The 27,757-nt window shown below is 45.5% G+C and overlaps 1 protein-coding gene across 2 annotated transcripts in view; it reads right to left on the bottom strand.

Moving 5' to 3' along the window:
* POLG (DNA polymerase gamma, catalytic subunit) overlaps nucleotides 1–27,757 on the bottom strand; it is a 1,004,779-nt gene that overhangs the window by 124,683 nt on the left and 852,339 nt on the right. For both annotated transcript variants that reach the window (XM_069624312.1, XM_069624311.1), the window contains exons 16-17: nucleotides 15,059–15,176; nucleotides 8,979–9,114 (exon numbers count right to left, since the gene is read on the bottom strand). In XM_069624312.1, the coding sequence (XP_069480413.1) occupies nucleotides 8,979–9,114; nucleotides 15,059–15,176 (254 nt within the window). The remainder of the gene's footprint in view (nucleotides 1–8,978; nucleotides 9,115–15,058; nucleotides 15,177–27,757) is intronic.

Below are 27,757 nucleotides of genomic sequence, written 5' to 3'. Positions count from 1 at the left end.
GAGGGAGTCTCTGCTCAGAGCATCCGCTAGGGAATTGAGCTCCCCTGGAACATGTTGTGATGACAAATAGATGTTCCGTCTGAGTGCCCATATCCAGATTTTCTGGGCAAGCTTGGACAGATTTGGCGAGCGAGTCCCTCCTTGCTTGTTCAGGTAGAACATGGCTGTTGTGCTGTCTGTCCGGATTTGCACTGACAGGTTTAGTAGGTGGGGCTCGAACGCCTGAAGCGCTCTGAATACTGCCAGAAGCTCTGGCAGGTTGATGTGGTTCTTGGCCACCGAGTGAGACCAGAGACCCTGAGCTGTGTGGTGGAGATGGTGAGCTCCCCACCGCGTCAGGCATGCATCTGTAGTGACTATTGCCTGTACCTCGGGATCGTAAAAGGGTTTCCCCTGTGCGAGATTCTCTTGTCCACCAGTGCAGGCTTTGTACCAGTGTTGGTGAAACGACCACTAGATCGTCCCACTGACCACTTGCCTGAGACCACTGTTTCGCCAACCATTCCTGCATGGGACGCATGCGCAGGCGCGCGTGGGGGACCAGGTAAATACATGACGCCATCATGCCCAGTAAACGCATTGCTTTGCGTACCGTTATTTGTTGACCGGACTGATAATGCGGAATTTGCAGTAGTATATTCCAAATTCTTTCTTCTGAAGGAAAGGTCAACCCCTCTAGGGTATCTAGGATTGCTCCTAGGAATTGTTTTGAGGTGCTTGGCACTAGGCTTGACTTTTTCTCGTTGATTGAGAAGCCTAACTCGTGAAGGAGGTCGATAGTCCTTTGAATGTTTGTCCTGCAAATTCCTGGGGTTTCCCCCGTTATGAGCCAGTCGTCCAGATAAGGGTACACTGGGATTGCCTTCCTGCGTAGGTGTGCAGCCGCCACCGCCAGTACCTTGGTGAATACCCTTGGTGCTGAAGCTATCCCGAAGGGCAGTACCTTGAATTGGTAGTGTCGACTGTCTACCTTGAAGCGCAAATACTTTCTGTGCGGTGGGAACATGGAAATATGAAAATAAGCATCTTTCATATCCAAGGTTGCCATGTAATCCCCCTTTTTTAGGAGGGGGATTACCTCTTGTAGCGTGGTCATACGAAATTTTTGGGGCTTGATGTTGGCAGGCCGTAAGTCCAATACTGGGCGCATTGTCAAATCTTTCTTTGGCACAAGGAAGTAAGTTGAATAAATACCCTTGTTTACCTGGTGTCCCGGGACGAGTTCTATCGCGTCCTTTTCTAGCAGAATGGCAATCTCCTCGAGGAGAATCTTCTGATGTTCTAAAGAGTGAACTCTTTGTCGTGGAGGATGGTTCCGGGGACGCTGCAGTAGTTCTATACAATATCCTGTGGATACTGTTGACAGCACCCATCTGTCTGATGTGATCCCTTCCCAAGCCTGGGTGAAGTTGGAAATGCGTCCCCCTACTGGGGTTGCGTAAGAAGGGACCCTGAACTGAGCGTCATTGCTTTGGTGGAGGCGTGCCGCCTCCCTTGTTGGGGCTGCCTCTGCCTTTACCACGACCTCTCCTATTACCCCTGCCGTAACCCTGGGTAGACTGTTGTTCCACTGTGTACCCTGCCCCTGGGAATAGGTAGATCCTCTCTGGGAATTTTGGCCGCGTAGGCGACAACAATTACTATTCCCTCTCTGGTTAGGGGGTTTGTTGGTTAACTGGTCAAGGGACTTGAGAGTTTCGTATTCTTCCTTGGCATTCTTCAGTGCGTCTTCGACCGCCTTACCAAACAACAGATCTGTCTCCACCGGTTTGTCCAACAATGATGCCTGGGTTTCTGCCTTAAAACCAGACTGCCGTAACCACGCATGTCTTTTGATAACAGTGCCTTCCGCTATCAATCTGCCTGCGTTGTCCGCGGCGTAGAAGGTTGCTTTCAAAATGCAACCAGACACGGCTCTACCCTCTGCGGAAATCCGAGCTAACTGGCCCTTTAAAGGTTCAGGAGCAGAGGCTATGAGTGCCGCGACTTCTTCCCACTGATGGCAGTTGTAGCTGGCCAACAGGGTGGTGGAGTTTGCAATCCTTGCTTGATAGGCGGACGTTGAGGCTACTTTCCTGCCGAAACCGTATAGTTTTTTGCTCTCCTTGTCGGGAGGAGCTTCGGACGATGACAAGGGTGTTCCAGCCCTTTTACGAGTGTTGGTGACAACTAGGGAGTCTGGCTTCAGATGTCCTCTTATATAGAGAGGGTCAGACTGGGCCGCCCTGAAAAGTTTTTCAACCCTGGGATTGACTGCTCTGGTGAGGTTCGGGTTCACCAGGGACGGATCTATTCTCCGCTGAATGGACTTAAGGATAGGGATGGTCTGGGCAACAGGCCTCCTTTCTCCCACTAACTCTTCTGCAAAGTCCCTTTCCTCCTGGACACCGTGGGTGTCAATGTGGAAATGTTATGCTGCGCGTGCGAGAACCTCGTTTAAGAGGGGTTGGTTATCGACCGGGGAGTCGGTAACCGGGGCTTCGTTCTCTACCGGGGAATCTACTCTGTATGTTTCTGGGTCCTCCTCTTCCTCTTCTTGGTCCTCATCATCCCCATAGTAGCCCGTCCCGGTTTGCTCTTCTATCATACCAAATTCTTGGTCCTCACAAAAGGAAGCCTCTCCTTGATACAGTGAGTATGGTCTTGCGTAAGGTTGCACCTCGAAGGGTTCTGACCTCATCGGAGTTTCAAACCCGGGCTTCTTACTCGGGGGGATAGGATCGGTAGAGCCTGAGGGTGTCACCCCCTGTGGATCATACGAGAGGAAATGTTCTGGATTTTTATCATAAAAATCTGCCAAAGAAGACATTCTTGACATGACCCTATCTATGTCTTCACTGGACCATTTTTTGGAACTGGGGATGACCCTCTCAGCAAGTCTATGGGATTTTTCTTGAGTAGCTTTGCTGGTTTTAGACATATCAACAGACCTGGTTTTGTCTGTCTGTTTAGGGGGAGAGGTGTGTTTCACAGGTGTGGAAGAGTGCAAAGGTTGTTTCTTCTGCTGTTTTCCCCCCCTCCCCGTGAGTGGAAAAATGTTTCCCTGTCCTTTAGTGGCTCCGGAGGTTTTTGACGCCTGGCGTCGAGGATCGGGGGTGGTGTCCCTATCCTTCGAGCGTGGTGCCTTGCTGGTTTTAACTGCGGGCTCCGACTCCTGGAGCACGGCCTGGGGGTGGAAGTCGTCTTTGTCTCCCGACGATCGAACTTCTGTTAGCCTAGGGAGCGAGGCACTCTTGGCAAGAGTGGATGATTGCCTGGAGTCATGCGGCGATCTTGATCGGGAGCGCCGAGAGGACACCGAATCGGACCGTTCTGTTTGTGCCTCTTTCCGAGAACTCGACGTTGTCGAGTCTCGGTTGGACTTAGTGTGTTTAGTGTGTGTAGTATGTGAAGCGCTTATGTCGCCGGGGGTCTTCCCCATAGCCGCCCTGCCGGACGACCTTCCGAGGTCGGGGACCTGCGCTAGGCTGTCTTTCGACGCCGTAATGCCCTCGCCGTCCGAAAGTACGGCGTCGCTGCCGTCGCTGAAGGCGCCCTCCGCTGCCATGACCGCCTGCCTGGCGTGGTGGGCCAAACGCTTCGTCGAACGGTCCTTAAGTGTCTTAGGTTTAAACCTACTACACGCTCTGCAGTTCGTTTCGGGGTGGTCCCTCGGCAAGCAGAGATTGCACGTGGCGTGCCCGTCGACCCAAGGGTATTTGCGATTGCACTTGGGGCAGAATTGAAAAGGAGTACCCTCCATACGCACCTTGAAGCAGCGGGCTGTTAAGTGTAGGAAATGTATAAGGTGTTCCTATATACCAAGAGTGTAGAGTATGTACCACCCCCCACTCTCCCTACTTGCAAGGCCGAGGCCAGAGGCCTTCCAAGGCCCAGGCCGAGGCCACCGGCCTTCCGAGGCCCAAATCCGTCGTGCAGCAGCTGACGGTCGATTTCTTCTCCAGCCGGCGTCGAGTGTCGAAGTTCGACGTTGGGGTGGGGAAGGATGACAATAGATTATAATTTTAAGTTTTTAGCAAAAGTATGGCTAAGGCCAGGGGACTCCGCAAAATGCTTCCAACCAGTATGGCGGAAAAAACAATCTGATGATCCTAGACGCGTGAGGGATCTTGGGTACAGTGGACGTCACACTAGGAATAGTATTACTGGCACGCCCTGTGTCGACGCCCATTTTCGAGTTTCGAAAAACAAACTGTAATACTCCGCAGCTTCCACTAGATGTCGGCCTATGCACAGCATGTGATCTAAGCAGATTCCACAAGCCTCAGAAATATATATAGTAGTGACTGTGTGCTGAATTTACTTACCTCTTTTTGCTAGTAATTATATACTTTTACACCAAAGCTCTGGTCAGTTGTTGCTTGTGCTACTGTATCTCTGTACCTATTGTGTATACTCTATATACTGCCTAACTCTTCTTGAGGGAAGTCTGACTGCTCAGCCACAGCTAGCAAGTGAATCTGTGTGGTACGGACTGCTACCAAGTGGGTTTCCTGCCAAACATCTGTAGTCTTAAATCTTTTGCAGTGGTGCCTAAGGGAACTGCACAGGTTTCTGCCTAACATACCACTAAGCCTGCATCAGGCCATATGCTAGTGGCAATATGATAGGATATATATTTCATTTATATCGCGCCCATAAACAAGTGTTTCAGAGTGCGACGAGGCAAGGGAGGGGTACAAGGGAGGACAAAACAATGATCTTACTAGGCCCAGTGACATTGCAAACGCACAAGTGCAGGGGAGAAGGAAGGCGGGAAAGTGCAAGGGAGGAGTGGAAAGTGCGGAAAAACATGTGATCAAAAACAGATAGTGCGGCCATAAAGTGGCAAGCGCAAGAAATAAGCGCAGACAAATGGGGTCTGATAAGTGCAGGTAGGGGGACTGTAGGGATGCAGCTATAGACCTGAGTGCAAGGGTTGCCAGAAGACAGTGCAGGTTTGCATCGGGTTGGGCAGGGAACTGGGCCCGAATTCAGAGGGTAGCCAGGTACCCTGTGCAAAAACAGACAGATCAGCAAGGGAGAGGAAGAGAGAAGGTAGAAGCAAAGAGGAAGGTTTTGAGGTGCTTCCGGAACAGAAGATGGTTCTCCTCGAGTCTCAGAGAGGCAGGGAGGCTATTTCAGAGGGAGGCTCCAGCCGAAGAAAGCGATCTACTACCAACTCGTTGCTTGGAGAAGCAACTGGCCCCTTGGGAGTTGGAGGTGGAGGAGCGAAAAGCTTGAGTAGGAAGGTATTTACGAAGGGAGAGTTGAAGATATTTCTGACCCAGGCTCCACAAGGCCTTGTGGAAAATGCAGAGGGTCTTGAACTTAATCCTCACAGTGACTGGGAGCCAATGAAGAGATTTCAGGGCTGGAGAGAAACGATCCATGGTCTTGAGGCCAAGGACAAGTCTAGCAGTCCTGTTATGGATGAATTGCAAAGGGCAGAGAGCAGAGGCAGGCAGATTTAGAAAGAGGCTGTTGCAGTAGTCCAGCCTAGAGAGAATCAGAGCTCTATAGACAGAGCTTCTGAGGGAAGGAGAGGAAAGAAAGAATACCTCTGAGGAGGTGCAGTTGGTAGTTAGACTTCTTAGAGACGTCAGAGATGTGTGGTGAAAGGGAAAGCGTGGAGTCGAAGATGCCCCCGAGGTTCTTGATAGCATGGTGGGTGTCATGGTGAGGGAGAGCAAGGTCTTAGGGAATCAGACCCAGATTCTCAAAGCTTTTTTGGCGCAGGTGAGGAGATGCGCTAGGTAACCTTCCCATACTCATGTCCCCAAATGTATCCGATCTCCTGTGTGTGGCAATAGAGTAGCAGAAGCCTTGGTAGAAGCAGACTTCATAGGTACAGGTTATCACGCCGCGATCCTGGAGCAAATTAGGATACTTTTCTCCATAGTATCACATTAGGAGAAACCTAAGGTTGTCCGCCAAATTTGGGTAAATAAGACAAACCACCGCATATTTCACCAAAACAAACATGTTAGGAATCTACATGCGCTTATAAATAGTGAGAAATCTGCTCTATGCACATTATTGTATTAAAAACCTATGCTGAATGAGAGGCTTATTCCTTCTGAAGAATTGACAGTAATTAACTGCCAGAGAAACACATGTCGAGGACAAACTTTAAGTTTACAATTTTTTCTAAATTAAAGGCATTTCAAACAGACAAAAAGCTCTCACAAGAAATGTTTTACAACAACTTTAAAGATCAATTTCTTTGATTATCAAGTCACTGATTATCAAGTCACAAGTGATCAACCTAGTAGGGTGCAACATAACAGTCTTCTACCCTTTTGACCAACCCTATGCCACAAAATATTCTGATCAGCCTCAGAATAAGGAGCCGGAGTGCAGCCCTACTCATAGAAGCATATTTGAATATTGTTATCCAATCTTTATCAAATCTAAGGCTAGCCACTAGTGTTCAGGCTGAACAAATCTCTATTTCTTAGACCAGATAGGAACAAGCCTGGTTTTATGAAAACGTATTGCAAAATACGGCTTGAACGTATTGTGCATCATCTATGAAAGAAACGTCTCAAAAGCAATGCTTAAAGTAGGCATGTAAAGCCTAGCAATAGAAAGCCCTCAACAGATTCTCAACACTTGACCACGGCTTTAGAAAGCTGAAAGTTAAACTTCAGATCTGGTGGAATGTGTATGAATGTCGATAGAAGAACTCCTTTATATATTTCTTTAACAGTGTTTAATGCTCAATACTATTTATCCTGCTGTGAAAGTCTTGGAAACTTGCTTGTTCAATGAAAGTCAACCACTCTTGTGGACTTAACCTGTAGCTCACTCTCTCTACGCCTTTAAGGAAGTCCCAAATCTCATCCTCTCTACACTCTTCCTTTCCTTCTCTACCCAGGACACGTGTTCGTCCAGGTCCTCACCCCTACCACCTTCTTCTTTCTTCTGCCCACAATTTCCTCTTACCTAACTTGGTCTCACTTCTCCTTTTGAGTTGTTACTCTTCCCCTCGTCCTCTCCAGTCTTGCTCCAACATCCCCATTCATACACTCAAAGAAGTCTCCTTGCACGCCAATGCCTCCAATATCTTCTGCTTTAACTTCTCCTCCTATGTCTAACTTTTCCTGCACCTTTGGTTTGACCTCAGATCTAATGCTCAGTGCTACAAACTCTCACCCTATGCTGGGTCACCTGCTTGTTTATATAAGGTTCTTCCTCCACCCTTGGGGCCGAGAAAGAATAAATAATCTGTATCTGTGTTCCATTATTACTTTGTGCATGGCATTGGTTACAATCTAACTGTGTGTGGATCTCCCTTAAATTTCACTCTGTGATGGCCAGATAGAGCCTTTAAGAGGCTGGCCCGTCATCTTGGTTTCTCCATTGGCAAGCAGGCATGAGCCATGCACACACTTGGATTCTTACAAGCCGGACGTGCGATGCCACGCTAAGCCTGTTGCTCCCAATATGCTCATTCACAACTATGCTTGCTTCAGGACTTGCAGGTGAGAGTTACTAAGGCATTCTTCTGTTTAGCTATATAAACGTGATTTAGAATCTGTGCAGTCCAGTTTCCTGGCTGGCAGAAGCACATTCTTGATATGGTTTTCCTCTTAAACGGCCAGCATCATCTCGGGGGCATGTGACATGCCCCTGTATCATACTTGCAGGATAGAACCAGAGAATACTACACACACACAACATCATCTCAGTGTCATCCCAGAGAACAGATTACTTGGCCAAGTTATTCTTCGCTAAGGGGTGCTCAAATCTTTGCATATTATGAAATGCTCGGGGATCTCACACTAAGTTATTAGGTAAATGGGATACTTCTGTGTGGGAGAGGAAGCAAACAAGCTGCATCTCTTTTTAGTACCTGGTACCGTGAAGCTGCAGACAGGCAAAAAGGAGTGTAAAGTTCCTGCTTGCCTTGCTGCCCCATTCAGCTTCATGGGTTCATTATGCAAGGCATATAGGCTGGTGAAGAAGTCAAGGGAGTGGCAGCACAGGGGCGGGCGTGCTCCTCTTCCCAGAGAGGTTGTGGAGGCTTGACGGTCAAACTGAACAAAGAGATTCTTCGCTCCTCTTCTACTTCTTGTGGCTGAGAAGAGGAGAGGAATGGAGTATCCATGGTTTCTCAGATTTCTAGAAGCCATTCAGCAAAAAGCAACTGTAATGCAATGTACTGTTTGCCTGTGCAAATCGTGTGTACCTAACATTCATCTTTATGTTGGATCATACGTGGCCTAAGTGCACATAAGTGCCAAAACTAAAATGCTGAATTAAACATTCCAATACTGTCCAAATAGATTTGGAAAACAGCTTCCCAAATGATACTTCAAAGAGATTAAAAGTATATATTTTACTCATGTATGCCGTAGTACATATTGAAAGGCTATCAGATTGTGTCATGATTCAAGTGAAAAATATAGCTCAACAGCCACCCTGAAACAAACAATAAGTTGCCTTGTATATACCAATTTAGGATTCTGCTACCATAAATATTTGACATGATGTGGTATGTTATTTAAACAGTCACAGACCTCTGGCAAAAGAAATGTACCGTCCAGAAGGGTCAGACTGGCTCGCCATTAACAATCCAAGCAGAATGAGACTCTAGGCACCCCAGTTTCAAAGCTCAGACTATATTTACCTTTGACACATTCAGCTCTGAGCACTTTTGCCCACACCCCCACCCCAATACTGTGAACATGAGCTGTGTAAACATTGCCAGCTGTTTTTTTATACAGCTTACTGTTGAAATGAACTGCTACAGTACAGGTGCAAACAGCGGGGCGCTTTATAAAGCTCCATTGTACTAGATTGTCTGATTTGGCAGTCACTCCCTTGATTAGAACTGAAGGGATGCCGAGCGCATGCAATAATGCAGTCTTAGTCTGGATTATTGCTGGAAAATGTGATGCAGCAGGCCAGCTAGGCATTCACCCTATGATGTTAATGGCCAGTCTGCCCCTGTCATCCAACATGAATTTCCTTCTCACTTGATCATCTCTCACCGTGCATTCCAGTAAAATTTGCCTCTCCAAGGATTGCAGCTATCCACAGCTCCTGGGAATCGACATCTGCTCCAACCAGGTTGTAGCCAGGTGGGGCCTGAATCATTGCTTTCAGTTCGCTGCCTACACGGTCGTCCTTTAAAAAATAAACCATAAATGAGGCAAACAAGTTGCAGAGATTCTTTCTCGATTAAAGAAACAGCATGGACACTTAGAAAGTAGTATTTAATCTAACCGAAACCTCTCGCATTGGCTTTGGACACTTCAAGGCCTGGAGTATGGAGACTCAAAATAAATGTATATTAATGGAATAAAAAACATGCTAAAATTCGCATTAGCCCTTCGTCTCCAAACTCCCTAAATTTCACAAAAATGAGCAGGAATTGTAGACATTCATAGAGCAAGATATTTTATGCTTAAGAGATCTTCAGAAATCTTGAAATCTTTAAGTCAAGTAAAGTGTACCACCCAACCTAAGCTGGCACAAAGGAAATGGACGCATCATAAAACATACAGGGTATTTTTTTTATTGCAACATTTGGTTTATTTCAAACCTTTTTTGCATATAAAAGCAACCACACATCACATATCACTCAATGAGATAAATACATTACATTACATCATATTACCTAAAAAGTAAGTTTTCCATTTACTCAATCCAACTACTAAATAGATTGCTTAATCATCTTGATTTACAAATGTCATCTAAAATCATACTGTGGCCAACACTAAAGATGTGTTCTCCCCACTCAGAAGAAGCTGCCACCATTCCTCTGGCAATAGAGTACTGATTGAGCCTAAAGGCGAACGGTCCAGGCTGTTCAAAATACCAGCATATGTTTTAAGGATCCGGGCACTCCTAGCATGTTACAATAATCACATTCCACCTTGATCGGGCGTGGTTTCAATCTGACAGGACCGCTTTTGTAGGCATCACATTTAAACGTATAACGTCATGAACTGGGCTCTAATATGGCCATCAGGGAATTTTCTCAAGTATTTCGGTAAAGACCCATTGGCCCTAGCTTCATGTTTCAAGTGATAGAATACTTTAAATTTGTTTGCTTCTTCAATCGTGAGGATCCAATCAGCTCTCCATAAGTTGGTGTTTACCCTGATAGGGTTCTTTCTAAGTTCCACTTCTGAACAGCAGACACTATCAAGTAGGGCCATACACTTTTGTACCCATTTTTTGGGTTTTGTACCCTGAGCCCCTTTAATTTATTTCTTTAATATACACAAAATAGGGGTAGCATCTTCCAAGATGCATTGCCTAAAAAAGCCCAATGAGGCCCAGTCGACTCGCCCCTTCAGGGATATCAACTCCAGTTCTCTCAATGATTTGGATAGGGGTTGCCCTGGGGAGGTTCAGAACCCTCTTCCAGAACAAACCTTCCACCGTAGCACACAGCGAGGCTGCAATATGAAAAATAGCTTTTGCACTACAGATCAATGTACGAGTGACTGAGTTTATAAAATTCCACAATCGGAATTATAGAGAATCAGCAAAATGTCCTGCATATTAATTTTGCTTGGTTTGCAAGCATGTATGCTTTTGCTCTTATTGCCTTAACAATGTTAACTTCTATCAGACTATTGTTAATCAGGACACCTAGATATTTAAACTCGGTCACCTGTTCATCCTGTACAGGATGAACCCAGCCACCACTTTGGGCCAGCTCTCTTCCTGCACTGTGGTTTTTCAAGGATAAGGTTTTTGTTTTGCCCCCATTTATTTTCAACTCATTAGCCTCCACATATTCCTCCGATTGTTTTAGCGATCTTTGCAGGACAATCGTTATCTGCTCTATCAAAATGAGATCATCTGCATAAAGCAGATAGCTGATTTGACCATTTCCCACTTCTGGAGGAAAATGTTTAGCTTTGGCTAAACTGGCTCCAGTGTCTTGAGACAAACAGATTGAACAGAGCAGTCTCTCCTTTAGTAAAAAGGTGGCTGTGCCCAACACCAATGCACTTCTTTCCGTAACCGCCACCTTTCTTGTCAGATTATAATCTTCTTTCAGCCTTATGGTATAGCCAACAAGTGCTTAGGCGAAGAAACCATATCCCCTAGTTGTTTTGTCCTACTTCTCCCAATGAGCCTGTGTGACAATCGGTACCAAGGAGCTCTTTGGCAAGTGGCCTCAGATTCATTTTTACCATTTTCACCAATATATGGCTTTATTTGAACCCTATTATCATGGTTTGCCTTTCCTCTAGTGAATGTATATCCACTGGGGTTAAATCAAAACCCAGGAGTCTTATGCCCGTACTTGCCTCCATTGGCGCATTTCACTATAGGCGAGTGTGTGTGGAGGTAGACAGCATCCAATCTCACCTCATCAACAAATTCTATTAAGGTCTTTTGATCATATTTGTCTCAGAGCAGGGACACAATGTAATGAGGCCAAAACATTCCTTCTATTTAATATTAGTGGCTCTTCTCTGTCGACCAATCTTTCTAATTTCAAACTCCTAGAACCAGTCTTCTTCAAAGAAGTGTGGGAGGTATCTTCTCCCCTTCCCTTTTGTTCCTCATAAAGGTCTGCAGCTTTTTCTGACCTATCGAAAGGCAGTTCATGTCAGGAGTTATTATCTTCTTGATCCAGGTGTAAGGGCCTTAGGATATATAAAGATGTTTGTGTGTTAGACCTGGTCTGCGATTGAATATCTCTTATCATTTTCCTCTCTTTTTTTCGGCCAAAGTCAGGAAAATACCTGTCTTCACTGGTACATTCTTATCCAATTTTACCACCTGGGTTATTGATGTTGCCGTGTATAAGTTAGAACCATCCACAGTGGAATTTCTAGCTGCTTCCATGGGATTTTTTATGTTATTCTGAGTGGGCTTTTGACTCTTGTCCTTAGCTACATTATTACCCGCCGTACTCTGTAATTTATTTTCTGGCTCTGCCAAGGCTTTTTATTGATCAGACTAAGCCCCCAGATCAATCTTAAAGTCTGCTAGCCAAGCTTCTGCAACAACGTCCAGCTGATCAGTTGGATATACTGACACATCCAGTAACAAAGTTAAAGCTTCCAAAGTCACTTGAGGCTCCTCTACCCCACCCTTTTGGGCAGTCGAATCCTCTTTCAGACAACCAGCCTTTTAAACTTCTTAGATTCCTTATTTATTTAGTCATTGCTTCGTCCCTTTCTCACCCCATGAAACAGTAAACTTCTGAAGAATTGCTGTGAGTCATTTGATCTTGCAACTGAATGTGTTTTTTGGCATTTGTTTTTGGCTGTTTCATGGCTCTACCACCTCTTTCCTTCTTTTTCTGTTGAAAATGGGGCACAGTTTAATCCCCTCCGTATCGATGGCCCCCAAGGGCAGATGAATTCCAACCTCATTCACACAGGGGAACTCCACTGTGTCCAAGTGCTCTGTTCTAGCAGAATGTGTAGTACTCAATAGGACAACATTAGGGGATCTAAGCGATAAGGCCTCTTCAGTTGGTTTGTGGGCCTCTTTAATGAAAACTCTTTCTTCATCAACCATGTCCAACCTCGCCATAGAATGATCAAGCAACATCTGATTTGGAGGACTGATATGTGGCTGCCAGGAGAGAATATAGGGCCTATTCGCATCGCGAGTATATTGAGTTACTCTCTTTCGATTCCTAACTCCACGATCTTCTGCCTTTATAGCCGTGATGTAGCCCTCAATAAACAAGACTTGAGCGTAGCATTGCTATGAGGGTGGATTGGTCCTTCGAGTCATTGATTGATTCGTACATTTTCAGAAAGGGGGCTCATGCGATCGTTAGCATGGACATCAAGTTTCTTGACTCCACCATCATGAGTCCTTTTTGATTCTGCCTATGATTTCTGGTGGCAGTGCTGCTGTGAGTCATACGAAGTGTCCATTTTTTTTTCAGGAATCCAACTACCAGAAAGGGATTCTACCCCCGCCTGCAACTGGGATCTCCAGACTAATCATTTCCATGTTTTTATCCGAAATGTTACTTCGATTTACTCTCTGGCTTTGGTTTATTGCCACGGGAGGTGTAAGGTTTGCCAGCCCTTCCCCTAACCCTTCTGCCAACTTCTGCGGCAGGGGAGGAGGGTCTTGTACCACCTGGCTCCATCAATTGTTATTTTCATTTTTGTAATGTCTTGTTTCAGGGATGTCTCCAATGAGAGGATGTTATTTGTGTCCATCATTAAACCTTCATTGCTTAAAGTAGGCGTGCTGGTGTAATAGGTCAGTTGTCTTCCTCTGCCCTCTAGCCAAGTTGTAACTGCCATAGGTAGGGCCTGGGAAGGAACAAGTTACTTACCTGTAACTGTTGTTCTCCAGCATGGGTCTGGCATGGATTCACATGCTCATGAATATTCCCCGTCATCAGGCCGGGAATCCTCGGTATAGAAAAAAATCAGTATCAGTTTCGTTTCTGATCTCTTTCTTAGTAGTAACCAATCACTGGTCTCTGGGTCATACTGCCCCCAGCCAATGACTGCCCTCTCCCTAAGGCCTGCCTCTGGCAGTCATCCTCAGATTTTTACGGCACGTTCAAGTGTTGGGAGTCCTCGTGCTGTAGCTCTCGAGCTTTTGCTGCGTTTTCGTGCTTTTTCAGGAGATTTTTCTAATTTTCCAGTTAAATAGAGCCTCAAGCTCCACCGTTTCTACATCCGATCAACGGGGATCCGTTTCGGAGTTTTCTACGCCCCTCAAGGGTGAAGAGTTCGTCGAGTTACGCTTTTGGAGGATGTCGCAGCGGCCCTGGCTCAGCCTGTGGAGGCTACGCCAGTGGAGGCGACCTCATGGGTCGCATGGGGCACCGGTACCCCCACTTACTTTCAGTAACACATCCCCCTTCTCCACTGCATCTTGCTTCTCACAGCAGCCAACCAGGGCATTCTTTTGCTGCAACCTAAAGTCTTCCTTTGGCAAACCCATGCCCTGTAACATATTTAATGCCACAGGCAACGGGCCCTCTCTCTGTGTCCTACTCAGGCTCACCTCCACATCCATACACACCAAGGAACATCCAAATAATCGAGAAGGCAAGGAAAATTCCCCTGCCATTCTGGGATGAGCATAATTCTCCTTCTATCCAAGCGAGGGGTTGATGAGAAGTGTTGTTGCAGGGGGTAGGATGCTCGCTCCCCCCAGACATGGCCCATAATCCTGATTATTCAGAACATTTTCCTTGCCACTCGCAATTGCTTGTTTTTTAGGACCATTGAAAGTACACCCCGCTCACTTGGGGAGCAGGGTAGTAAAGGGCCCCCTTGTTCTCGAGCCACTATCAGCCAGTCAGGATGATCCCCAGTTCCAACTTCAGGGGCTCGCACAGATCACAGGTCGACCGAAGGTACAACTGCCGGGGCAAGCTTACCTTCCTTCTCCTGTGGTCCCAGCACACTCAACTCCACCTTAGGTCCTGTTGGTTGTGCATTTAGGCATCTACTATAATGTCCAACAGGGCTTCTCAATTCAATTCCATATCTTGTTCTCTCTCTTTGATAGTCCTTTCATTAATCTGGTTGATCTCTTGTTGACAATCTGCGCTCAAATTCAGTTGATCCTGCCAGGTAGCATGTTATACATTACAAATAACAAATATGGATGACAGGGAAAATGCGGGGAGAGAACACCTGTGTGGTATAGAAATCAATGTCTCATGCATACAATTAGCGGATGAGCCTATCACTAATGTAGGAGCCAAGGAGTTCCTGTGTGCAGTGAAAAGTGGTCAGTAATTCAAATTTGGAAACAACTGAACAATGACACTCACTCAGGAGAGGAGTGATAGATAATTCACATGGGAGTTCTGCACTTTTTTGCAGTGACTGCAGTCTATAAAGAAGCTTACATGAATTAAAATGATCTAACGTGCATGCAAGGATAGTGTTTGCACATAGCCAAGGTTCAAATAATGGAACAAAACGCAAGAGTGAGAGCCTGACTAGCAGCACTCCATTTATCTTCAAGCACACTAGTTGAGTGTAGAAATAAAGATTTATTTTATTCACTCTGAAAAAAATATACTGTCTAGTTGATCAAACTGGAACATAAGCAATCAAACACAACCTCCATTTTTTTATTGCCATAGTGACTGGTAACTCACCCTAGCGTTGCTGGCTGTTAGCCACGTGGGTTCAACAGCACGACGGGTGATGGTGCCTGCAGTGACAACCTGTGGCAAGATTGCTCCATATTTGTTTTCATCATCATAGTCAGCATGCCTAGAACCCAATAGAAGATGATAAAAAGACGATGCATAGCAACCATCTCTGTGTTTTTATGGGATGGATTTAACAGGCATCAAAGATGCTTCCGCAAAATTAGTAACAAAGTACAGAAATGGGGTTTTTATATACTACAGGGGCTGAATTCAATAGAACCTCCGGCATAGAACTCTAGAAGCTCTTCTTAATGTGATTGAACCAATTATCCTCAAAGGAAACAAGTAACACATTTTTAACTGCACAAATAACAAAAATAAAAGTGAAGACAGAAAGATTACTTACATATTTATAATAAACAATACAATGTGAATGGAAATATAACATTACAAAATATAAGCAGCAATAAAACTTTGTTTTATTTTGATTAGAAAATTAGACTCAATGAAACAGCAGAGGGGACCCCGAGTACCCTTCCCTCCCCATGACCTCTAAAGTCCTCTCCCACCTGCTTAAGTGTCTTAATTACATATTAACACTACATAAGATGACCATTTATTATACCACCTACACTTAAAAAATGTGGTTATGTAATGTCATTGGCTTTTTAAATGCACCAATTGTTTTTTTTAATAATTCTCAATTCGAATGTTAAGTAATTTACAGTGCTGAGTACGTAAATGTACATTCATGAGTAAATAAACTCTTCAAAACATGTAAGTGTATTTAAAAAAGAAAGCAATGTTGTTAGAGATGTTTTTGGGCCTTAGACAAGTTGGCACTCCTTCCCCCTGGGAGGGGATCGGGAAGCTCCTCCACATGAAAGCAACTTAAACAGTCTCCTCTGGAACGCAGCAAGGGTTATTATTCCTGGCTTTTTAGGGTGCCAAAAGTCAACCGGATGAGCCTTTGCACCATTCTCTATCCATCAGGTTTCAACCTCCACTTACCCAGAGAAACATTAAAGACGATCATGCTAACACAGATCCGATCTGCCCTGCAGCAAGGGGATTGGATTTGTGCAGAAGAATGACTATTCCCAAGTCACACAGCACAGGTAGTCTTGATTCTATTAAAGACACAGAGGCACGCGTTATGCTTAAACCTCTTTAATACTGCTTCCAACAGCTTTTCAAATCTTAACTTTTTCTTTTTTTACATCAGTTTGAGGCTGTGAAACAAAAAACAGTGTAGGGAAGAGAAAACCACAAATCCCCTGAGTCTTTTCTGAATGGTAGTCCCGAGCCTCTGCTTCAGTCCCCAATCAAGGCTCAACCATCTCTACAAATCTTTGCAACCCCAGGTCCTTTCCTCTTCTTTTTAGGTGCTTCCACTGAAACTGTGCATAAACGTCTAGAACCAAATGTCAAAAACTTCCTCTGATTATTATGAAAACACTTCTGCTCTCCAACGCCTTTTAGTAGCGGACAACTGCTTATCCTCCCTGCAGGCGTTTAATCTCGATTGCTCTTGTGATCCTCTCCTTCAATAGAATAGAGACAATACTGTAAGGGAGGGGAATACACTACATCTGCCATCAAAAACCCACATACTGTCTAACCACAATAAAGTGTATTAGCTGGGAGGGATAATGCTCGCCTCTGTGCTGTGTCTTTAATAGAATCAAGACTATCTGCACTGTGTGCTTGGGCAATCTTCATTCTATGTCAAGACCGGAGGTGAGCATTATGCTTGTTCAAAGCTCTCTACAACAATGTCAGAAACCAGCTTGAAGTAGAATGTTCTGAACACCGAATCACTAGACCAATCGGCCGCTTTCATGATGTCCTGCAGCGGCACTCCAGCTGCAAAGGCCTTGGAAGCCATAGCTCCTCTGGCTGAATGAGCTCCAAACAAAGAAATATCAACTCCCGTTAATGCCATTACTTTCTTCACCCATCTTGCTATAGTAGCTGAAGCCACTGCATGATATGGTTTCGTGCGCACTATCAATAATTGCTTAAAGTTCTGAGGCCTTACTGGCGCTATCGCTGTCTCATAAAACTTTATGCATTGAGCCACGCATTACTTGCTATTATTAGGAAAGTATGGGTATGAAATTATAGAGGAGCCCGTCTTTGTACGCTGCGCAATATTAAATGCCACGCCTTCTAGATAAAAAATGTTTCCGTCTATCTCCAGCGCCATTACATCCCTTCTATAGACCACTAGGCAAAGTAACCTGGCTAGATTACCTGATAGCTGCATCCCTGTCAGAAGATTGTTCTCTGGCCGTAGCTCCAATAAATGTAGTACCTTGTTCAATTCCCACCAGGCAGAATATCTTGACTGAGTAGGTCTGCTCACTTTAACTCCTTTTAATAATCTGGCTACTGCAAGGTGCTCACTCGCTTGCGCTCAGTCTATAAAGTCATGACCCGCCGAGGTGGCAGACCTATATACTCCTATCGTACAGAAAGCCCTTCCTTGGCTGGGTAGGCCCGCTAGAAAATGTATCACCTGTACTATAGGAGCTGAAACAGGAGAAACACCCCTCCCCCTGCACCATAACTCCCAGGCTTGCCAAGCGGAACTATAGCTCTAATGGTGGAAGGTGCCAATGATACTCCGATGAGCTCTGTAGCTTCCTCTGAAAGCCCTGGCAAACAACATCTACACTTGCAATTCTGCATGCTAATAACAGTGTCTGATCCTGCACTAGCAGGTGCTGAGCTCCCGAAGGATCTGTTAGGAGATCTGCCCTCTGTGGAATCCTCTGAGGGAAATCCGAAGAATGTTCCATCAGAACTGGAAGCCAGGCTTGCGATTTCCATTCTGGTGTCACTAATTCTGCTTTGTCCCGGCAACCTTTGCTAGTACACTCGCCAGCATCATGAATGGGGGAAAAGCATAATGGATCTGCTACTTCCAACTGTGTAGGAAGCGTCCGTCCCCAAAGCCTCTGGAATCTAGTCTCCAACTGAAGTATTTTGTCAGCTGGGTGTCGAGTCTCGAATAGAATAGATCCGTATGGAACGGACCCCACATTTGCTGTAACCTCTTGAAAATTGATCTGTGAAGCTTCCTGTTGCTTGAGTCTAGTAGATTTCAGGAGTTCCTGTCCGAGACTGTGTTCTGAACTCCCGGCAGATACTCCGCCGTGACAAGACTTTTTCTTCTCCGGGCAAAAATACCAGAAGTCCTTTGCTAGTTCTGCTAACATCTTTGATTTTGTTCCCCCTAGCTGGTTTATGTACCTTACTGCTGAGATGTTGTCCATCTGCAGAAGTTTAGGACATCGCGCTTTGCCTTTGGTAAAAGCTTTCACTGCAAAAGAGCCTGGTAAAAGCTTTCAGTGCAAAAGAGCCTGCTAGACGCTCCAGGCAGTTAATATACAGCTCGAGTTCTTCTTGCAACTATTTTCCTCATGTCTCTGTCTGACCACACCTGGAGGCCCAGGCTGACCTTTTGGCGGACTCTAGAATGAGCTCTGGCATGTCCCCGAAAAGGCTCCCTCATTGCACGCTTCCATATTGCGAATCCACCAGCGTAGTTCTACCTTGCTGTCCTCGTCTAGCATTACTAACTGATGATATCGCAAACCTTTTTGAAGATATCTGATCTTCAGCCTCTGAACGGCTCGATAGTGAAGAGGGCTTTGAAAGATAGATGCCACAAGTACACCAATTACTCTGGCTAGATTCCGAAGCGATATAACCGGATTCTTGAGAGTTACTCTCAGATCTTTATCGCTCTCATCTTGGGAGCGGGTAGTTCTAAGGTTGCCTTTCGGGTGTCTATCATGAAACCTAAAAATTCTGTTCTCCTGCTTGGCATTAGAGCTGATTTTTCTTCATTTATCAGGAAACCTAGCTCCGCTATCCTCAATATCAGCCACAGCACCTGCCTGGTGAGCCTCTTTCTGTCGCTCGCCATGAAAAGGATGTCGTCTAAATAGATGATCATCTGGATTCCTTGCTCTCGAAAGGATGCCGCTATCTTGGTAACGACCCAGGGAGCTGAGACGAGCCTGAACGGGAGACTCAAAGTCTTTCTCCTCCAAATGTACCTCATAAAAGGATGGTGCTCTGTCGCTATGGGTATTGTAGGATATGCATCTTTCAGGTATAGACTCGCTAACCAATCTTTCCTGAGCATGTTTCCTAACAGATGGATCCCCTCCATCTAGAAATGTCTGTACACTAGCCAACTGTTCAGTTCTTTCAAATTTATTACTGGGCGCACTGCCTCTGTGGTGAACCAAGAACATATTGCTGACGAAAAGCGTTGAACAGGAGTCTGCCTTTTCTATAGATTCTTTTTTCACTAGCAAATGCATCTCTGTATCTAATAGAGCACTCTCTGCTCACGATATCTGCAAGCGTGGAGGGGGTGAGATTGTTTGGGAACCTCCAGAAAGTCTAGTCTGAACCCCTCTATAGTTTGCAGGACCCATGCGTTGGAAGGCAGCTTGCGCCAATAGTGTACAAAAAACTGTTATCCACCCCACTGTGGGGTATTGTGCGCTGCACGCTCTCACCTGCTGTACTTTCTTGCGGTCTGAAGTATCCTCAGCTTCTATAACCTCAACCTGGACTCCCAATGCTGTGGTCTAGGTCCTTGGGGCCTTCTCTGCAAATTGAAGCGGCCAGTCGAACGGCCCCTGCAAAAACTCTCCCGGGAAAAACCTTCCGGATTCCAATGCTGTGAAAGTCGCCACAAACTTGTTCATTTCTTTTACAAAAGCCTCGCCAAAGAGTAATCCCTGGGCTCCTTCTCCTGCTCATAGGAGGCCACGTCCCCCAATTTATTATCTATCTTCAGGAGCATGGTCCTGTGTCTCTCGGAGGATACTGCACAGTTTGTGTTTCCTAGCAAACATACTGCTTGCTGCGCCCAACCCGCTAGGACCTGTGGATCGACTGGTTCACCTGTATCCTTCAACCTTTCTGCTAGATTCATAATCTTTGCTATAGGTCCCGCTAGATCGAGGAGCTTGTCTTGGCAAGATCTCCAAGCCTGATCCATGCCTTTTCTAGCATCTTTACCTGCTTTTGTCCCAAATGTGAGCATTTTCGGGTCATGTCCGGGCATCTCTGCCACATTTCCTGCAAGCTCTGGTCTTGGACACTCTGCCTTTAAGAAAAATCTGGTTTCCTTCTCTAGACGTCTGCGCATCTTCTGTGCCATGTAAAGTGCCACTCTCGGTGACGGGACGCAGTCAGTATATCTGGGGTGTCTGATGAGTCTGGTTCGAACATGTCAGACATGTCATACTCCTCTTGAGGTACCTCCACCTTGCTGGCTTCTGGCACGCTGATAGGCTTGCTCTGCCTGCCAATGCTCATGTCGTCACCCTCTTCCTCTTCAAACTGATCAAACTCATCTGCAGATGACTGAGTTTACCCTGTATTTTTCGCCCCTGGGGTAGGGTGCAAGAGGCTCCGCATGGCCGATTCAGATAGAAAAGCCTTCTTAAGCCTATTAAAAGGCGTCAGCCGCTACCGGGGGCTTTCTTTTTATCCCCGCTAGAAGAGGCTTTTCTCTTCTGGGCTGTTTTGCTCCCCTTCTCGCCCTCTCTCAGGGGCTGCTGCTCTGTGGAGGTTACCTCACCTGGATCTTCTAGGTCGCCAGCTCTCTTGTCCAACATGTCTTCCAGGACCTGTAGTCTATCCTGCAGAGGCATCACTCCTTAGGTGACTGCTCTCACCAATGAGTCCCCAAACACATTTGTGAAGCTCTGGGAGAGGTCTGCCTCCTCCTCCCCCATGTCCTGCTCACTCTCATCACTCCAGGTGTAGTCCCCTGTATCACAAGCCATACTTAATTTCTTGGCAGTGTACTGCAGGCTCTAGCTAATAAAGGAGACTTTTTCTCTTTAACGTATCCCTGTTTATACACTGTCTCACAGAAATATGAGATAAAGTTCTGTCAATGCCCTTGTTTTCGGGGTTTTTTTGTGTGTGAATGATCTGTCCCCAAAGGCTAGAAGTTCCACTGAGTGAGCGAGATATCTGCTTAATAGGTTACGCTTGTGTGAGGGTGTAGAAGTGGCAGCCACCCGAGCTACTGTGCGAAGGGAGGGTACGGAACAGAACAGCAGAGAGGGGTGTAAGCCAACGGATAAAATAATGCTGCCCTTGATAAAATAATGCTGCCCTTGAGTGAATCATGTGAAATAAAACACATATGAACTCCATATCCCAGAAGGCCCCACCAAATACGGCATCAGTTTAAAAGCCAGAATATGGGAAAGGAAAATAAGCAAGGGAGACGGGAAAACATGCTTCCATATCCAGGCAGAACCCCACAGTAGTGACTAAAATCAAGGTTGACACATCGAAGGCTGAGCAGGGAGGAGGAGGAGAGGAATTAGCATCAGGTGTGGGGAAACCGTTGCTGGTAACACCCGGCAGTAATTAAGGGGAACGAGGGGCACCTGGGTTAAAAGCCTCACCAAACCACTCAGAAGGGGTCTTGTTTTGCAGAAGTGGAAGGAGGCTGACGGAGAGAGGCCCCGGAGTGGAGCGAGGCTGGTCCCGAGTACCAGTGGGCGTACTAGGGAGGAGAGAAAGAACCGCCGGAGAACGCCCTACCCGATCCACGGGCCAGGTCAGCGACGCAGTGGAGGAAAACGTTTGACGGGATCCGTGAGGAGAACACTGGTGTTAGGCAGAAACCTGTGCAGTTCCCTCTGGGACCACTGCAAAAGATTTAAGAATACAGGTGTTTGGCAGTAAACCCACTTGGTAGCAGTCTGTACCACAAAGATTCACTTGGTAGCTGTGGCTGAGCAGTCAGACTTCCTTCAAGAAGAGTTAGGCATTATACAGAGTATTCACAATAGGTCAAGAGAACACAGTAGAACAAGTAAACGCTGACCAGGGCTTGGTGTAAAAGAGATATAATTATTTATTTAAAACCACATCTAGAAAAACACCCAGGCACTAATAGTAAGCAATTCAAAAACACGGTCACTAAAAGATATACACTCCCTTAAAAGAATATTAGACAAGTCTTAAGTAAAGCCCCACTTATTTTCAGACAGCGGTGAGCGCTTAACGTAGATGGCACTCTAATAATTCGGTTTAAAAAGGGGGAGAAAAGCAGAGAATAAACTGAAACCGATCCCAACACTTTTTCACGAACACACAAGAGAGGAAGGCAAAGAAACACTGTGAATTCAGAGTCAGTAGGCCGGATTCGCTTTAAGAGGATCCAAACGAAATGTGTCCAAGGTCACACAGTTGCAGTGCACAAAAGTCTTGTAACAGTTCAAAAAGGAGTTGGACCAAAGAAAGGGACCAGTTAGAGGGTCAAGGCAACCAGCCCAGTCCAGAAGGTTAAGGGGTTATTATTACCTTGTAGCAATCTTTAGAAAGGGAGGCCTGGTGGACACGGTACCTTAAGTGGTGAGAATACTCCAGCGGGGGCAGTTGTTCCTGGCAGCGGATGCAAGTCGGTGCTTCGTCCAGGGGAAGAGAGGATCTCCTTGTGGAGGAAGACAGGAGTCCATTACACTGCCAGGGAAGAAATTAGCCGCGGAGTTTCTCAGGTACAAGGAGCGGTCCGTTGATTCCCGGTTCAGTGGTGAGTGGCTATCCGGCCGCCGGGGTGCTTGGCACAGGCAGTTCGACCACAAACCGGTCTGGGGTGCGAAGAAAGAAGGTAAAACTGGTTGTGTCCACCAGTCAGGGGAAGAAGCCTCTCCAGCCGGGATATCTTCTCTGTCGTCGGGAAGTGGTGAGTCGGTTCCACAGGGCTCCACCGGTGGTGTCGTCGTGGTAGGTCGGCTCAGCTTCTCCCTCGTCGGATTCTCAGGTCCTGTGGCGACTTCTGAAGTTCCAGTCCCCAAAGCCCTGCTTTTATGCAGCACACCCCCATTCACTGAGCCTAGCTGTCAATCAAACATGCTAAGTGGTGAGCCGGCCGGCTCACCACTTGGGCCAATCACACAAGAGTGCAACTTGAGTTACCAAGGTAATTCAGTCCAGGGTGCCTAAACCCCCTCCCACACCCCCTGTGGTACCCAGACAGAGTGGCACCACTTTTGGAGGCTTCTGTGGCGAAGCCTGCCAAAAAGTGGGACTAAGGGCTCGCCTTGGGTTGCAGTCACAGAAGAGAACACAAACGCCATTTTTGAATCGAGTCTTGGCAAAAAATACCAACCGGTGAATTAATATTAATTAAATAAACCGGCGGTATGTTCGAGGCTATGAGAATTAAATAATTAAAGTTGGTAGCCTCGAACAATGGGAAAATCCCATAGGAAAATATTTGCGGTCGAATATAAAAAGTAGTTTCCACTGCCACCAACCAAAACCCGATCAGGGGGGACGGAGATGTGCCCCCTCGACTAACAGACCCCGGGGCAATCGAATTGCCCTGACCAGTACGTCCACAATATGATGGTTGGTACTGGTTTCTGTTAATAATTTGGGACTAGTAAAGCCAATGGTGACTTTACATGCCCTGGGAGACAGTAGTCAGTCCCAGGGTATGGAGTCTATGGTGGGGTGTCACTATGACACCGCTGTGTTACTGCACGGAGGGTGCTGTGTAACACACATAGTAAAAACACATGAGACCCTATGGAGTAAAGGACGCCATAGCCCATAAAACACATTAACAGTCAAAGGAACACCATAAATCATGTCCAAGAGTGGGAGAAAAAAGAGTCGCACTCTTGGCAGGAGAAAAAAACAAACTCCGGAAATCCAGCAAAGCTGCTGGGGTACTCACTAGGTTAGGAAATTCAGCCTACAGAGAGAATTCTCCCTAACAACTGGGTGTTGTGTTTTATTTTCTTCAACTTCCGAAGCCGGGCAGGCCAGTGGGCTGAAACTCAGAAAAGCCTGCAAGCACGAGCCTGGTGAACTCCCTAAAGGGAATTTGGGACATTTACTTAAAAACGCGCTGGCGCAGACCACGCTCGGTCCTGCTACAAACGGTAAGCGGTTTTATTTGAAGGAAGGAAGCCACGTAATTTCTTTTGGTATACTACAGCGTGAAACTGGTGAGCTGTGTAATAAACCTTTTTGTTGAACATTTTCTTGTCTCGGGCTCACTACTTAACAGCTTGTCAAGCGAGAAAATGGAGTGAAGCGTTTGTTTTTCCTCCGTCTTTCAAATGATATAAAGCGCGCATGCGTACTGTGTGATTAGCGTGTCATGTACAATTCGTATGTGTAAAAGCTGGAACGCAGCCGTTGTATGGCCCGCAACTATAGTAATATGGGGCAGAAGGCGGGACTTTCTATAAGGCTCTATATATGGGTACTCCCTTATTTTTGTTGACGGGGGGTCAAGTCTGTTGGAAGGGAGAGTCTACGAAGAGAAAAAAAGTGCATAACAGACTTGACTACCCCTCTCTAGAGATCCTGTGCAAACACAGGTTTAGACACAGAGAGACTGCATACTTATTATACAGACTGAAACACGTTGTAGGGAAAAAACTATTTCGACTGAATGCAATTTAGCAAAATCATTTATCTCTTTAATGTTGATTTATACAAACACTTTAAAACACATTGTTAACTTCTACTCGAACCAATCATACCTTTCATTCTACTCATACTTTTTACAAAAACGGGGTTCTACAATTTGAATTTTCTTCCAACATATTGGTTGTTTTTGATATGCATGACATAGGAAAAAACATTTTGTTTCCCTTTTAGGTCGACCTATGTTTCGGCCCTTGATGGAGTACCACCGTTGTCTGCGGTGGTCAGAAAAACAACTGTTGGGCCATCTTCAGGACAATCATATTTTCTTAGAAGATTAATTTCGTTCCCCATTCACATAAAGTGCCAAATCTGTGATCTGCACCATCTAGTTAGGACCACTGAGCTGGAACTACTGGGTGCATAATTTATCCAGTGTCCGGAACCGGAAGGCACCTCTTTGTAGATGTATCTTCCCGGTCACAGAATGTTTGCAGTGACAGCGCGTGATGGACAGCTTCCCTGGTTTAGGCTTGGTCCACTGTGGCTATTCTCCTGCCTGTTGCTGTTACTTTACTCGCGCTCACTGCTAATGGCAAATGGCACAGGTGAGCGTATGGAAGACTCCTCTGTTTGCCATTAGCAGTGAGCGCGAATAAAGTAACAGCAACAGGCAGGAGAATAGCCACAAACAGTGGACCAAGCCTAAACCAGGGAAGCTGTCCATCACGCGCTGTCACTACAAACATTCTGTGACTGGGAAGATACATCTACAAAGAGGTGCCTTGCAGTTCAGGACACTGGATAAATTACGCACCCAGCAGTTCCAGCTCAGTGGTCCTAACTAGATGGTGCAGATCACAGATTTGGCGCTTTATGTGAATGGGGAACGAAATTAATCTTCTGAGAAAATATGATTGTCCTGAAGATGGCCCAACAGTTGTTTTTCTGACCACCGCAGACAACGGTGGTACTCCATCAAGGGCCGAAACATATGTCGACCTAAAAGGCAAACTAAATGTTTTTTCCTAAGTCATGCATATCAAAAACAACCAATATGTTGCAAGAAAATTCAAATTGTAGAACCCCGTTTTTGTAAGTATGAGTGGAATGAAAGGCATGATTGGTTCGAGTAGAAGTTAACAATGTGTTTTAAAATGTTTGTATAAATCAACATTAAAGAGATAAATGATTTTGCTAAATAGCATTCAGTCGAAATAGTTTTTTCCCTACAACGTGTTTCAGTCTGTATAATAAGTATGCAGTCTCTCTGTATCTAAACCTGTGTTTGCACAGGATCTCTAGAGAGGGGTAGTCAGTCTGTTATTCACTTTTTTTCTCTTCGGGGACTTTCTATAATACATAAACAGAAGGACGATCACAACGAAGAGGCAGATTGGAGCCCTGATGCGAGCGAGCGAGTTCGCCCGCGGGTCCGGTCTGCCTCTGTGGAGAAAAGCTCTGTTCGTGCTCACACACAGTTAAGGAATAAAATCAGCTTAGACATACAGCGCATTACTATACAGGTAACCAATGATCCCCCTTTAAGTAAAATCACTTACAAATACACCTCCGCAATGTCAGACAACATAATGCCAATTAACATAAATGCCACTTAACTGTCGGAACTGTAGCAAAAAACAAAAAGGAAAGGACCTGGGGATACAGGGATTTGTAGAGATGGCTGAGCCCTGATTGGGGATTGAAACAGAGACTCAGGACTATCATTCAGAGAAGAATCATGGGATTTGAGGTTTTCTCTTCCCTACTGTTTGTTTAAACACAGTTTTTTGTTTGGCAGACTCAAGCTGATGTAAAAAAAAAAAAAACGTTTTGAAAAGCTGTTGGAAGCAGTATTAAAGGAGTTTAAGCATGATAATGCTCACCTCCGGTCTTGACATAGAATTGAAAGATGAATACCTAAATCTCCCCATTAGGCCGGCCAACAGGTTTCTACATCTTTCAGTGTGGAACTTTCATTTCATTCATTGTCCCGGGAGGATAGCTCAGTGGCAAGGTGCTCGCCTTGGGACGCAACACAGGTCCGATCCCCGGCTCTGTGCTTAGAAACCTCTCGGTATTAAGTGTGTTATAAATAATCTATCATATCATATCACATAATTTCCAGTACAATGAGCTTCCATTCGGCCTAAACTCTGCACAATGCGTCTTCAAGACACTGAATGGCAGAGGCCTGCAGGTATTTCTTTACGTGGCAGGCTAAAACCGAAGTCTCCACAAGTAGCAAAATAACATCTTCAGATTTGACTGGGTCTTCTCTTCCGCCTGCACCTTTCTGTGAACCTCAGGAAGTCCTCATGGTCTCCCAGGACCTGATCTTTATTGGTTTCCACTGCAATAAGTCTTGCACGAGGGTCTTTCCTACAGCACTGAGCAGGACAAATATTCAGAGCACATTCTCCATCTTGCGGAACACTTCAGCATTGATGGCTTGGCGGTCCAGGAGGCTGTTGGGCCTCATGGCCTCTTGCGTCCTTGCGGTTACCCCTGCTATTCTAAAGATGAGGAAACTGCTTGTCTTGAGGTAATCATGGATGGTGTAAAGATGTGTTTTAAGAATCAGCACCATGAGCAGGTTCTTAGAGGCTATCTTATTCTGGTGAACAGTTATAGACACTATTGTCTAGCCAAACTATCAGGTAAGTGTGACTGAGCAGCAAGGCTTAGACTTAGCAATGTGAGAGTGGTGAAGGATTCAGTTAAGCACACACAGAACACTCTTAATAAAACACTGGTTAAGCAGAATGTATACAAATTCTGTTATTTATTAATTTCTTAGACAAACTTGAAAAACTAGAGGCCTGCAATATACTAAAACATTCACTACTATTATACACACATTCACGTTTGGTGTGCTCTGCAATGAACACTAACACTTTACTTTTAGAATATAACTAGATCAATTTCAGAATACTGTAGGATAGCAAAACAATGAAGAAAAAGAACGAGGTAAGTAACCATTAGTTACTGAACAAATGTGTAAAATTAGAAAGTTAGTAACACCATGCAAAACCTAAAACTATGAGGTACCTCAAAAAAATCCTTCCATAGCTAGAATGGATGGTGGCTGCTGCCCTAGAGTCACAGGTCCCAATGCAGTTCTCTTCAGAAGGCTAGGAGTCGTTTAAGAATATAAGTGTGTCAAAGTAAAAAAAATAATTGAAGAAAGGTCTCTAGCAGGACTTCTCCAAATCCAATCACCTTTGGGCAGGTCCTGGGGAGGATCCCTGACCAGAT

The sequence above is a fragment of the Ambystoma mexicanum genome, chromosome 11, assembly GCF_040938575.1.
Source record: "Ambystoma mexicanum isolate Mex_15411 chromosome 11, UKY_AmexF1_1, whole genome shotgun sequence".
In the NCBI taxonomy this organism is placed as follows: Eukaryota; Metazoa; Chordata; class Amphibia; order Caudata; family Ambystomatidae; genus Ambystoma; species Ambystoma mexicanum.
This window is presented reverse-complemented; position numbering and strand designations above follow the sequence as displayed.